General features: G+C 36.9%; 1 protein-coding gene across 1 annotated transcript in view; it reads right to left on the bottom strand.

Annotated features, from left to right (window-relative positions):
* Positions 1–976: 976 nt before the first annotated feature.
* LOC126979163 (TATA-binding protein-associated factor 172) overlaps positions 977–14,541 on the bottom strand; it is a 32,942-nt gene continuing 19,377 nt past the window's right edge. The window contains exons 7-10 of the mRNA XM_050828407.1: positions 10,647–10,791; positions 7,830–7,964; positions 6,819–6,994; positions 977–5,982 (exon numbers count right to left, since the gene is read on the bottom strand). Of these exons, the coding sequence (XP_050684364.1) occupies positions 5,727–5,982; positions 6,819–6,994; positions 7,830–7,964; positions 10,647–10,791 (712 nt within the window). The 3' untranslated portion in view covers positions 977–5,726. The remainder of the gene's footprint in view (positions 5,983–6,818; positions 6,995–7,829; positions 7,965–10,646; positions 10,792–14,541) is intronic.

Here is a 14,541-nt window from a genome sequence, read left to right on the forward strand (position 1 = left end):
TTCTGCGACCTTAGCTCAACGAAAGTTTTGCAATCATTACAAGATACGACACAAAAATCAAGCTCCATCAGGTGTGTTAATTAAATAATGGGTGCTCAAGTTTGAGAAGACGGGTTCAACAATGGATTTACCTCGATCTGGCCGGCCTAGAACGTCGACGGACCCCGAAAACGTGGAGCGAGTAAAATCGTCTGTTCGTGACCAACCTGGACTATCAACTCGAAAGCGGTCTGCTGTCCTTAACGTGCCAAGATAATGATGTATTAAACCGCATTCGCAAGAAAGATTTAAGTCTACATTCCTATTAAATCCAAATGGTGCAGGAATTAAGGCCTCAGGACCATGCCACTAGGATGCAGTTTGCGAACGAAATGGTAGAGCGATTCACCAGTTTAACAAACATTTTTTTCTCAACATGGCACACATCCACCTAAATGGGCATGTTAATAGACAAAATTGTCGTTATTGGAGTGACACTATGTCATGGTGATCAAAAACCCCTGCATTCCAGCCAACCAACCCAGTAACTCTTGACGAATTAAAGGATTGTATTCGCACAGAAATCCAAAACATCTCAACAGAAACATGTAAAGCTGTCATCGAAAATTTCCGCTCTAGATTGCAGCAATGCCAGAATAATGAAGGATTGCATATGGATGATGTGATTTTAAGGAAATAAATTCCCCTTTTGTTTACTATCGAAAACAATAAACAGTTTTGATCTACTGTAATTAGTTTTTTTTAATCATCATTCAAATTATAAACGGACTTTTGGTCCACCCTGTATATGAGTTACTTCTGGTTATTATCTTGCAGTTAATAGTTTTTATAATTAAATTTTTAGATACCTACGTACGATTTGAAATAATTTTAAATTTATACATTTTTTCAGGCTCGTCTCCATGTTTACTGTATTAGACACAATAACGGGTAATCGATTGATACTGTTGTTTTCTTCCAAGAAATAAGATACATATTATCGAGTAAAGTTTATTACTGAAGAAAACAAATTACACACCATTACAAATAAAAAAAAAATGCTATAACAACAACAAGTCATGGTTTGAGTTCTAAACTAATACACTGTCTATTTCAATCAATTAACGAAATGTGATTTAGATCAACATTAGTAAACAGCTACACGTCTCACGCTACATAATCTACATAGGTTTCATTTATTGGCTACATAATATAATAATTGTATCAAGCCCCGATATCTCTTTGTTTCCGAATACAACTTATCTATTATTTGAAAAAAGGCAATGTTGATACTTAAGTGAATTTATTATTCGCCAAGATTACTCTTAGAAGTTAGTTAGGAGGGGTTTCACAATGTCCAAGTAAAGCCGCAGAATAACATAAGAGGGACATCATGAAATACTCCCAACATACCTGAGCCCTGAATATATGGTCGAACGTTTAGAGCAGCCTATCAGATTAATAAAAAAATCGATCCCTTGAACAACTCGAGCGCGTCACAGGTAAGGTAAGTGAATTATATGCAGTAAAGTGTGCATTTCAATAATAAACAATTTGAGCATTGCATAAGGAAATCAGAAAATCACAAAGTTTCAAACCAAAAATTTCAAACCGTCAGGTTAAGGGAATTCCTCCATACAAATGTCATTAATATGAACCGTCTGTACAGCATTCAGCAGAATAATATTTTTCTGTTATCAGTAACACGCGAGGCGCATACACTATTAATATCTGAAGCGCTTGAGTATTTCATTGTACTCTTTTTTTTTACAATGTTGTACACGCTCCCCCCACCAGTGACGGGTAACACATCCATCCTATGGCCCTTACCTGCTAGACAATACTATCTATACATTGTGAAACGCAAGTAATGTCTTTATTTAATAGGTAAGTAGCAAGTAAACTATCATAACCTTACTTGGACATTGTGAAACATAAGTAAAACAATTAATTTTTTTTTTAAATTATAAGATGTCTCTTACCGACCATCAGGTAAGCGTCGCGCTAATAATGGAGTAAGAAAAATAACATATACCTACATTGATAAGTAACAAATGACTACACAATATGACTACACAATATGACTACACACTTAAACATAAATCGAATATACATCGTCGACTGAGGTATTTGTTACAAAGGAACTCACCACAATGGCGACCGACAACACTACAAAATATCTGACAAATGTTTAATTGGGCCGACATGACACTATGATGGGGGAAGACGAGCGCGGAGCAGTTTTGCTGCTACATTAGTACCATCTCTTACCACTTATAGTAAGTTGCCGGGTATATTAACCTTTATTTTTATTAATATCTAGTGGTAAGAATTTTTTGTCTTGTATATAAGAAAGGCACAAAATGACTTTTTAAATAAAAAGTTACACAGTAATAAGAAATATTTAAGACTATATTTTTATTATTATAATAATCAACACAGCTAGCTTTCTACATATTACATCAAACTGAACAATATATTTTACTACTTACCTAAACATTATTTACCTACTTATAGTGTAATAACACATATTTTGTAACGAAAATTCACGGAACAGAAAAACAAGTGGAAGTGGCATGTCGTTACCCTGTCGCCACAATTGTGTACAAATATACCTACCTACTCGAGGCTCAAGTGAAGCATAATTATCTTTAAAAAAATACAAATATGCCTTATTGTGCCATTCTTGATTGTAGAAAACATAGCCTCAATAAAAACATGCCCAACGAAGGGATTTCCTATCCATCGGTAATCATAATTTTTCGATTTAAATACAATTATTTTAACTAAATAAAAGTTAATTTTTAAATAAAGACAAATATTTTATAAATTAAATTTTAATATTTTGCTGACCTATATTTAGATTCCACCGCTCAGGTTGAGTCGAGGTGGAGTAGAAGAAAAACCTCATCACATCATGTAGCAGAGGAAATACGTAATAGAATTGTAAAAAATACATCGAAAACCATGAATTCTGGGAATGTTTGCGATCATTGTAGCATATATACATCATGATATAAAATATTATGTATCATAAGACTAACGAGATTATGAATACTTCATCAGTACATATAGCTTATCTTTTTATTAACCATTGGTTACTGCTTGTTTTGGAAATTTTCTTTCCGCACGCGCATTACATATGGAACAAGTACGGTTTATAAAAAATAAACTATGTTTTATGCGTGTATTGCTTCCCAGGTAAATTAAATTTAAATAATACTATACCTATCTAAGAAAAAATATTGGCCTATTATTATTTTAACTAACAACGTTCTTTATCGGTAATATACTTTATCAACCCTGATTACATCATTTCTAGTTGTCACTAACTTATCGATGTGTTTATTCATTTTCGTACAACACTAGGTATTTTGACAGAAGTCAAATCTATGCTTACAGAGTAACTACTTCAAGTTTTTATATGTTATTTTTGGCAATTTAAGAAAAAGTTCTAAGATTGTCATAACCACTTTAAGAATATCAGATTAGTGTAATTGTATTAAGTTCGAAATTGTAGTAAATAAATTTGTAGTTATGTCTTTTCGTGATTGTGAATTAAGGCCTATCATAAAGCCGGAATTAAGTGTGTGTATTACAAATTTAATAGACAAATGTGTGACTTTGGCGATATCGGTTTCCATAGTGAAATGACATGATGCCACTTCTACTAGTTTTTTCTGTTCTGTGCGAAAATCTAATTGACAATTATTTATTATATCGCTAGATATGATGTATATTTTAATCTAACTTTATTTAATTAATGTATAAAAGTAGTTAGACGATTATTTACCCTATTTTTGTTGCGTGAACGCAGACCGTTTCAATATTAAGTTATATTAATATATTTTATATTACAGTTGACCCAGCAGTGGACATTCTTTGGCAGAACTGATGATGATGATGACTTATACTTCTGTTGCAGCAGCAGGCTTTACTAATTAAAAATAGCTAGTGATATAATATATCGGACGAGTTATTATTATGACTATAACCGTTTAATTACCGGCGATGGATCGGCATCCACAATCGTGTCTTGAGAGTGTCAAAGAGAATGTCCCGCGTGCCAAGAGGTACAAACAACAATTTAATATGGAACTTGTTCGCTCCGGACCCGGCCCCGGCCGGTCTGCCGCCAATAGTGCTCCATTAGGAAGCTCCCTCCCTGCAGTGCAATGTCCACCGCTTCAACGATGCCCACTCATAGATTTTTCGGGAACTAGGATGATTCACTCAATGTAGCCGAAATGTACAATGTTTGGCCTGAATCCGTGAAGTAAACATTGGTACACCATATACTGGCTTATTTACTACGTATCAACTATTTATAAGACAATGAACCACTTTTTTTTATTTATTTTTATTTGACTAAATACTTACTAAATAACAAAATAAGCCTCTTAACGTTATCATGGTAATGTTATGATACAGTATTCTATCATCATACAAACATCACTCGATACACCAGACAGTCGCCAATGCGCCGCAGTCATGAAAGAACGTTGTGATGATTTTGTGGGCGTGTGATTTGAGAATACTTTTATAGAATATTCTTTACTTTTATATGACAGTTTTAATTTAAATAGTTCATTTAAAACTTTCAATTATTCACGTTGCGTTATTGATACTAAAATGTCGTCTAGCGATAGTAATTTGACTTTGGAGTTTATCAGACGCTTGTCATTTTTATAAATGTACTACCGAACAAATTAAGAGATACTTACTAAACGTACCATTTTATGTATTCATCATTTATTTGACAATTTTGATCAATTATATATAATATTATGATATTATTAATTTGTAAGCATAAATTATTCCTCTAATTAAATGCTTACTTTGTAGCCTTTTCCTTTTATTGACTCGGAGGTAGAGTATTCACCTCTGGAATAAAGCTTGTCTTAGTCTTGGGTGGCTTCTATTCTCTCACTTCACTCGGAACTTTACATAAGTCCCTCGCTTCGCTAAGGAGTGAGTTGACAGGTTCCTTTGCTACACTTTACTCCCTTGGTGTATAAAATACTATTACTTATTTTTTCCTAATACATTCACAACTAGTATTATTTTATTAATTAAAAATATAAAATTTACAATCACAAAATTAGAAAGAAACTCAAGAAAGTAGATGAAAATAAAATACTCTTGGCAGACAGTTGGCTATCGCTGTCAACGTTCCACGTGGCCACACGCCGTCTGAGGTATTAACTCTAAGGACAGGGCCCAGTTTGAATACTTTATGACAACATTACCGCGGGGCGTAATGTTACTTGGAAGTGCACCTATATAGATATATTAAAATTATTTAAATAATACACAAGATAGTGTCACCATTACTTTTGTAACATGCATGATGCATCCGATATACAAAATATATATTATGAGCCATATTGTTGGCACATTAAAAACATAGAAAAACCGAATGAGTAGAGAACTATCTATTACTCTGTACATGATGATAATTCCAATAGATTCGAAACATAAAAAATATAAAACTAAAACATTTACTACGATTTTGTCGGTCTAGTACTAACAAGTGTTGTAGCGAATAAGGCCATAGTGAATTATGACCGCACATTGTCACAATAGTTGTAATGAACTTGATTCCATACAGTTGCTGGAAACCCACTTGCTGACAGTTATTTAGTTCAATAGATCACCATTTGGACCATTATATTATTTCGAAAACTGTAATAAAATGTTAAAATATATAATAATAATAATATAATGTCAGTGTTCAGTATCTGTCGCTACTGAACCTTGTTCAGACTCTTAATAAAGTTGGCCATGTCGTACTCCTCCTCGTACTGCTTGTCGTCCCACAGGTCGGGCAGCGCGTCCAACACGCTCCGTGCGCCCGCGCCCGCTCGCTCGGCCACGCCCCCCGCCGGCGGCCCGCTCGCCAGCTGGAACAAGTCGAGCAGCTGGTCGGTGCCCATGGTCTCCATGGCCGCGTTGTCGCTGCTGATCACCGTGTTGGCTGTTTTCAACTTGAACTTTTGCAGCCTGCAAATGAGTTAATTTATTATTATTTTCAATAACAAATATTTTATATAGACAGAAGTGGTCGTAATACCACCGTGTGAGACGCCTTTACATGAGTGGCAAACATGGCTTAATGATAATGTTTGTTTGATTGACGCGAGTGTTATACATTTGAATAAAATAAACGTGTGTAAAATTAGATGTATGCGTCAGAGCTACATTATTATTATCCGAAGGTACGTGACGTTTAAAGGTCCCTTCGACGGTACCGCCACTTGCACGTAACTAACTAGGAATGGTTATGATATATCGATCAAAATTGTACTAAGATGGGAGAGATACGCGCAGTGTTCCACTGTCCGATCAATGTCGCTGTCACTAGCCGAGTCACTACTCGATGTAGTATCTCGCGAGCTTGGCCTCGTGAAATGAACTCCCGATACACAGAGGCAAGCCTCGCGAGACAGACCGATTCATCAGAAGTCCTGAGCATTCAAAATAAAAAATAAAATAGTGTAATTTTTCCCGCAGCTATTTATCTAGTAGCTTATGTAAAGAAACAGTAAACTTTTAAGAAGAGACCAAAACTCTTGAATTTAAGATAACTTTATGAGCGTCGCAATCAATAAGGTAATAGATTACTTCAGGATTAAAAAAATGCTAAAAACAGACATAATTTTTCACGTATTAACTTGTGGAAATAGCGCTAGCGAGCCAAAATCACCGTCCACATCGAACACATAGCTCACACAGTCTCTAACGTCTCTACCCCGAGGCAGCTCAGTCATATCCACGCCAGCCGTGCTCGGTCGGTCTGGACGCAGCTACTGATGTGATGTTTGTTATGTTCCACGCACCCCATGATCTTCTCCTCGAGCGTGTCGCGTGTGACCAGCCGGTACACGTTGACGACGCGGCGCTGTCCGATGCGGTGCGCGCGGTCCATGGCCTGCAGGTCCTTCATGGGGTTCCAGTCGTGCTCCACGAAGATCACGGTGTCGGCGCTGCTGAGGTTCAACCCCAGCCCGCCCACCTGACACACAACCCACCACCGTCAGAATATCATTAATATTTAATTAATTAAAACACTATAATAAATGGTCTACGTTTATAGTGTTAAATCTGCTGGCAAACAAATAAAATAAAACAATACAAATGAAGGAGGCTCAAATGGAGTTGATCGAGTAGAGAGTTGATTGAGTTGAGTAGGTCTCCGATAGAAATGTGGACTGAGTAAATAATGATCTGGTATCACAGAGACGGTATGAAGAGCAGGGGGAAAGTATATGCAAACAAGATCGCAACCAACACACAAGATAGAAGGAAGATTCAGTATCGGTAACATGATGCATAAATAACTATGTTAATTGATATCTATATACTCAATACTCAAACCAACTTAAACCAACTTGAACCAATAAAAGTAGGGGTGTTTTTTTACATTTAAGTCGGTTGGATTCCCAGACGAGGCAAGTATTTTTTAGAAAATCTTTGAATGCAGAATTACTAACTTTTAAAAATAACAAAGTTTTCTTTCAGTAAAATACCCTATCTACGATATTTTAAGTACTTTCCCTTCATGTCCCATAACTTTGGGACACCCTGTATATATATATATAAGAGATTTTCACGTATATAGTCACTCATCACGATATCTCTGGAACCATTAGAGCTAAAGACATGAAATATGGTAGGAATATTCTTTTCACCGAGCAGAGGTCAGTTAAGAACGGATTTTACGAAATTCCATCCGCACGAGGTTTTGTTTTTTATAGTGAACAGAACAACGTCTGTCGGGTCAGCTAGTTTGAAATATTAATTTTCAAACATGTCTGATATAGGAGACAAGAGCGGTGGAGTGTACTCACGCTGGTGGTGAGCAGCAGGAGGTCGATGGACACGTCGGCATTGAACCGGCTGACGATGGCGTGGCGCTGCTGGGGCGGCACACTCCCGTCCAGGCGCAGGTACGTGACGCTGGGCAGGTGCGCGCGGAGCAGGTCCTGCAACCAACAGTCAATTCGATACACAACTTATTGTAATTAGCTTGACAACTTGACAACTACTTAACTGTTAATCAAATGAAACCTTTTTCAACCGACTTCAAGAAAGGAGGAGGTTCTCAATTCGTCGGTAATTTTCGACTGGGTGAACCGAAATGGATAATTTTTTTTTATCGAAAGTTGGTGCATCCCGTGTGGTCCCATTGTAATTTTTGTATTAACTCAATATCGAGACAACAGATTTTAATTGTTGTTTTTTTATTTGAAAGGGTATAATAATATATATTTACTTCAAATGTAGGTAGTTAGGTGAGAGTTTGCTTAGTTTCTGACTATGGGATCCATGACAAAGTTACGGAACTCTTAAATTACTCGGCCGAATCTTTTTTTATGCTATCCGGATATTTGAGTCACCTACCGTAGGGGTCGTTATGGTCAAGTAATTGTCGTAGTCGACTATGATGGTAAAAAAAACTCTTTTACGACTTACAGGAAGGGTTGCGATCTGTGGCTGAATTTCTGTCTGTAATCAATTGCAATGCGCTTACGTTCATTGCTGGATTGCAAAATTTAGTAATCTACAAATATTTAGACAAATCATTAGTTAGTGTACTTCAGATTCACTCAAAACAAAAAAAAAAAAACAACCGACTTCAAAATATGCACTAAAAAATATAAAAAATAATTGGCGATCTTCTGGTATACCTAACTTTGATCGTGTATGGCACAAGGCGCTCCTCTCAAAACTTCCATCATTTGCATACAGGTTGTTGTCGACGATTATTGCTCAAACCCGAAGCCCGTGAACGCTGGAGTGCCCCAAGGCTGTGTGCTACCTCCCACACTCTTCTTCGCATTCTGCATATAAATGATATGTTGCACACTCCAACATACATTGCTATGCAAACGACAGCATCTAATGTGTCGTATACACGGGCCATGCAGGTCTCTCTCGGGAAATCGTCGACGAGTGCCTGGAGAATCTTGTGTCTTCTATCGAGTCCTCTCTTGAGAAGGTCGCGGGATGGGGTAAGTTGAACCTTGTCCAATTTAACCCCCAGAAGACTCAGGTTTACGCGTTTACCATTAAAAAAAACTCCATTTGTCATATCACCGCTCTTCGAAAACACGTTCCTTAAAACCTCGCCAAGTATCGGAATACTGGGTCTCGAAATTTCGAGTGATAGCCAATTCCGCGGTCATCTGGAGGGCAAAGCCAAACTAGCTTCGAAGAAACTGGGCGTCATAAATAGAGCACGGCAATACTTCCAGCCGACCAACATTCTATCGCTCTACAAAGCGCAGGTCCGGCCACATAATTATGGAGTATTGCTGTCATCTCTGGTCTGGTTCACTCCAGTATCAGCTCGATTCATTTGACCGCGTGCCACGCCGAGCAACTCGAATTGCATTTGGCGTTGCGTTGAGACGTCGCTTCTTTGTGTCTTGTTCCGCATTTATCACGGGGAGTGTTCCGAAGAGCTGTTTCACCTGATTCCAGCCGCCGAATTCCATCTTCGCACAACAAACCACAATTTAGGATATCATCCCCACCATCTCGATGTGTGGCAGTCCTTCACAGAGCGGTTTTCAAGGAGCTTTCTTCCACGTACTACAAAGCTGTGGAATGAAGATCATTGTTCGGTGTTTCTGGGACGATATATCACTTAACACCAGGTGACCCGTACGCTCGTTTGTCCATAAAAAAATTGTTTAACTCGTAATAAAAGACCATGATCTCAATGAACTGTGTTCCCTTAGTATGTAATTCTCATTGAGTTTGCGCTACGTTTGTATATATGTCACACCTAGTCAAGAGCGTCGAGCATAAGAAGTGATTACGAAGATGATTCGGTATTCGTCTGAGCTAGGGGTGTGATCGGCATGCGGTGCGAGTGCGGGAGAGAGCTGGCAGTCAGGCGCGCATGCCGGGGACACCACGTTCTTATTACGTTACCGTAATTACTGTGTATGTAAAGTGTAGGAATTTCTATGATTGCAACACTTGTTGCTTGTCACTATACCGAGTGTTTGTAAGACTGTTTTACTTGCTGTCGTGTTAAAACGCCCACAGCAATGGACAACCACAATGATCCTGATCCCTGACTATATGACTGTTCTTCTCCGTCATATATGATTTACTTTGTTAAGCTACAAGTGTGATACTTACATAATAATGTGATGTAAGAATGTAATAAGTGGGTACCTCCCCTCCCCTCTAGATGGCCTACAATGGTCATACGAGAACATACCAAGGTATTACAAAGTAAATACTGGACGGCAGTGAGAGGGTGTAGACAAGCAAAAGAGGCCCTACTCCAAGTAGACTTCAGGCTCTCTCGCAAGCTACTAAAACTCCCACGCCAAAGATTACGTAAATTAACCCATGTTATAACGGGCCACGGCCCTTTTAACAAACATCTGTTTAGTATAGGTGTCACCGACAGCCCGCTGTGCAGAGCCTGCATGGAGGCAGAATAGACGGCCGCACACATCATTCTGGAGTGTAGGAGTGTGGCCACTTACCGGGCCAAGCACCTGGGGTCACCGAGGACTCTCCCCGAGGTCATGGGTAACATCAGAGGTTTGATTAACTACCTTGAGGAGCTGGGATAGCGAGATTAGCCGCCCACCTCACCACGCAAAATAGGCGCACCATAGTCGTCGAGTTGCGGATAGTACCTGCTCGACGATGTCCAACATGGCCTTCAGCTGACAGAACACGAGCGCGCGGTGCTGCGACACGACGCTCTCGACGCCGCACTCCGGCGCGCCACCCGCGCCCCCCGTCCCGTCGGCGCCGATGCCGCAGTCCATCAGCAGTTGTCTGAGAACATCCGCAGATCCATAACGAACTAGCTCGATCTTTTAGTTCGTTAATTCCTAGATAGGTCGTTCGCCACACGGAACAGAAAAAAGCTAGTGGAAGTGGCATGTGGGCGTTACCTTGACGCCACTATTGTGTACAAGTGTACTCGAGGCTTAAGTGAGAGCAGTCATTTGATGTCAAGTGAAGCATAATTATCTTTAAAAAAAAACAAATATGCCTTATTTTTTACTGTAGAAATAATAGCCGCAATAAAAATAAGTCCAACGAAGGGATTAACTATCATCGGTAATCATAATTTTCCAATTGAAAAACAATTAATATTTTTTATGGGTTGTGCAAATTATACAATTAAAAAAAAAAGCAAATTACGACATATGGTTAATTTTAATCGATGTAACTTATGATAGAATAATTAATGTAAACAATAAAAATATCTTGCTACTCAACAAGTGCATGCATGTACATATCGATATAATTTATCGAAATAAATTTTATCTTTATAAATTGTATTCAAGTATTGCTCTTTCCATGCATCATGCGATAAGGGTGCAAGTGAGCAAAATGTTATAATATGGTTGTGGTAATTGTGTACAAGAGAGACTACACTGAATTCAAATTAATAGTTTTAATTGTCTCTTAGGTACAGCTAATTATTATTTAACAAGTATGTGTAGTAAGAACTAAATAAGCGCAAATTTTTAAATAAAGAATTAAGACAAACAATTTTTTTAACTAAATTTTAATAATTGACATAAATTAAGGTTCCACCGATAAGGTTGAGTCGAGGTGGAGTAGAAGAAAAACCTTATCACATCATGGACTAGAGGAAATACGTCATAGCATAGTAAAAAAAATATCGAAAACCATGAATTCTGGGAATGTTTGCCATCATTGTAGCATAAAATGTACATCATAATATAAATTATCATAAGACTAACAAGATTATTAATACTTCATCATTACTTATAGTATAGCTTCAATTTTTATTAATCATTCGTTTGGCACGCGCATTATGTATGGAAGCAGTACGGTTTATAAAATCCCATGTCTTACTGTTTTATACGTGTATTGCTTCCCAGGTAAATATAATATTGGTATTGTAATTTTCCAAGACTATTCGTGTACGGTGTCTTGATTTTAATTGAATTGAGTTAAATATTGTCCATCCTTTTAAATAAAACTATACCTAAGAAAAAATATTGGCCAATCATTATTTTGGCTTATGACGTACTTTATCGGTAATATATTTTATCAACCCCGATTACATCATTTCTAGTTGTCACTAACTTATCGATTTGTTTATTCATTTTCGTATAACACTAGGTATTTTGACAGAAGTCAAATCTATGGTTATAGAGTTCCTATTACTCCAAGTTTTTGTATGTTATTTTTCGCAATTTGAGAAAAAGTTCTGAGGTTGTCATAATCATGTTAAGAATATGAGATTAGCGTTATTGTATTAAGTTCAAAATTGCTGTAAATAAATTTGTAGTTATGCCTTTTCGTGATTGTGAATTTAGGCCTATCATAAAGCCGGAATAAGTGTGTGTATTACATATTTAATACATAAATGTGTGAGTTTGGCGACATCGGTTTTCATATTAAAATGACATGATGCCACTTCTACTAGTTTTTTCTGTTCTGTGGTTCGCCAGACCCAGTTTTACTAACCTTCAGGTAGTTTACTAAAGAACTGCGAAGTACACTGTACGTCGAACATAATCACTGACCACTGTGCGCAGTATATTTTTGTCAGATAGTAGTAGTGCCAGATAATAATATAAAAAATAGTAATGTACTTTACATGACATGTTATACAATTTCTTCGAATTCAAATATGATCCGTAGCAAAGACTATTAGTATGTAACATCCATAGGATTGAGAATAAAATAAAGAGCACTAAGGACCGACAGATACATCAACTAGTCCGCGTAGTTCGTCAGTGGAGCGTTCTTTGGAACTAGTTCATTCGCGAAGTACGCAAGCCTTAATCCAATGCGTCTGTTGTATGTTATATACTACTAATAGTCCGGTCAATTTAGACATAAAAATAGTGGTTAAAAATCAAAAATTGCCAAAGAGTCAAATATTGGTGGAGAGCTAGGATTTACAAATGAAGTTTTAAAAATCCCCATCGATCCTATGTGTGCTACAAAAGTTATTCGGGGTCAAAGGTCAAAATTTGAGGTTTTTTGGATTTTATCGAAAACGGTAAGTTTTATCAAAATAAAACCAAAGTTGAAGATCTTAAAATTCTCTACAAAAATTACATTATTTTTTTCCTAAGAGTTACCATTTCTGAGATATCGCGATTCTTAGAGTCACATTACATGATATGCACATGTAAGCCACGAATGTACAGAAGGGGCAAAACGTCAGTATTTAAATTATTCGAAAAAAAAAAGATTTGTCTGAATGCGATAAAGTATTTACAGAAATTGATTCCACACAATAATAATGGAAGGAATTCGCTTTCTTCATGTGGTTTATGGAGCTCGAAAAAAAAATTACTTGAATTGATAAATTTCGCTACTTAACTTTTGTAAAAAATACGCGAAAAAAGAAACAAGTTCAACTATCATTTCTTCCTCCAACATTGGCTTCTGCTATTCAACACATGTATCGAGTATACTTCAAGTTCAAACATGGCTAGGCAATCAATTGAACCCAGAAGACGGGTTGGAAATTGATAGATAATAATCTGGAACCGATTCGAACTCTCCTCCCACCTGCTCCAGAAAAACTCCTCAACACTATTTTTTGCAATTGCAAAAAAGGTTGTAGTGCCAAATATGGCTGTAAAATAGTCGGGTTGCTGTGTTCTCCAGCGTGTACCAATTGCCAAGGTCAGTCTTGCTCAAATGCCCAGAGTACCACAGATGAAAATCCAGCAAGAGGAAGAGCAAGAAGAAGAAATCGAAGAAGACATGACTGTTGAAGTAGAAGAGGTCAACACTTAGTAAGTAGAGTATGAATCGGATTAGAGTATCTAAAGAAATCAAAACAATAGTTAACCCAATAATCAATAGCAATATCAATAATATCTATAATTTGACAGGTATTGTTCCCTTAAATTATCTTTCAATTGTCATGACAGTAGAATGAGTCCTAGATTGTGGTACTACAAAACAACGAAAAGGCATGTTTTCTTATTAATTTTGTTACGTTCTATCTAGATGTAAAAATTATTTAAGAGATTAATTTATTGGACAGTTTAAAAGCCAAGAGGAGATTTTTATCAAGGATAAAGTGACCTCGTACTGGGTGGGACAAGGGTCACTAAATGAATATGGTTCAGGAGCACTATTACCAAAATCTAAATACGAAGTTTCGTTTAATGGAGCATACATTCTCCTATTACGAAAGTGTATCGGATCCGAAGATCAATACCAAGTTCGCGATTAGACAATATGTCTTTCGCTTACCTTATTCCCAAATTCACTTCAAATTTCCTTTTTCGTTGTTTGACATTATTATGATAGTAACAACAACTTACTTTTTTTCGTTATAAATAAATTTTTTTTTTTTCTAAAATGGCACGTTTTTTATTCAATATTTATTTAATAATCAAATTCCCAATGGGCAAATAATTTTTGAACAATCGCCTTAGTCGAAGTTGATTTGAAAAACTTTGCGAAGAGATCATCCCAATAATGCCACCAAATATAAATGCGAAAGGGATTAAATCCCACTATCAAGGTAAGGTTTATTATTTTACATTTCAAACTTTGCAAATTGCAATTCAT

This window comes from Leptidea sinapis, chromosome Z, assembly GCF_905404315.1.
Source record: "Leptidea sinapis chromosome Z, ilLepSina1.1, whole genome shotgun sequence".
Classification (NCBI taxonomy): domain Eukaryota; kingdom Metazoa; phylum Arthropoda; class Insecta; order Lepidoptera; family Pieridae; genus Leptidea; species Leptidea sinapis.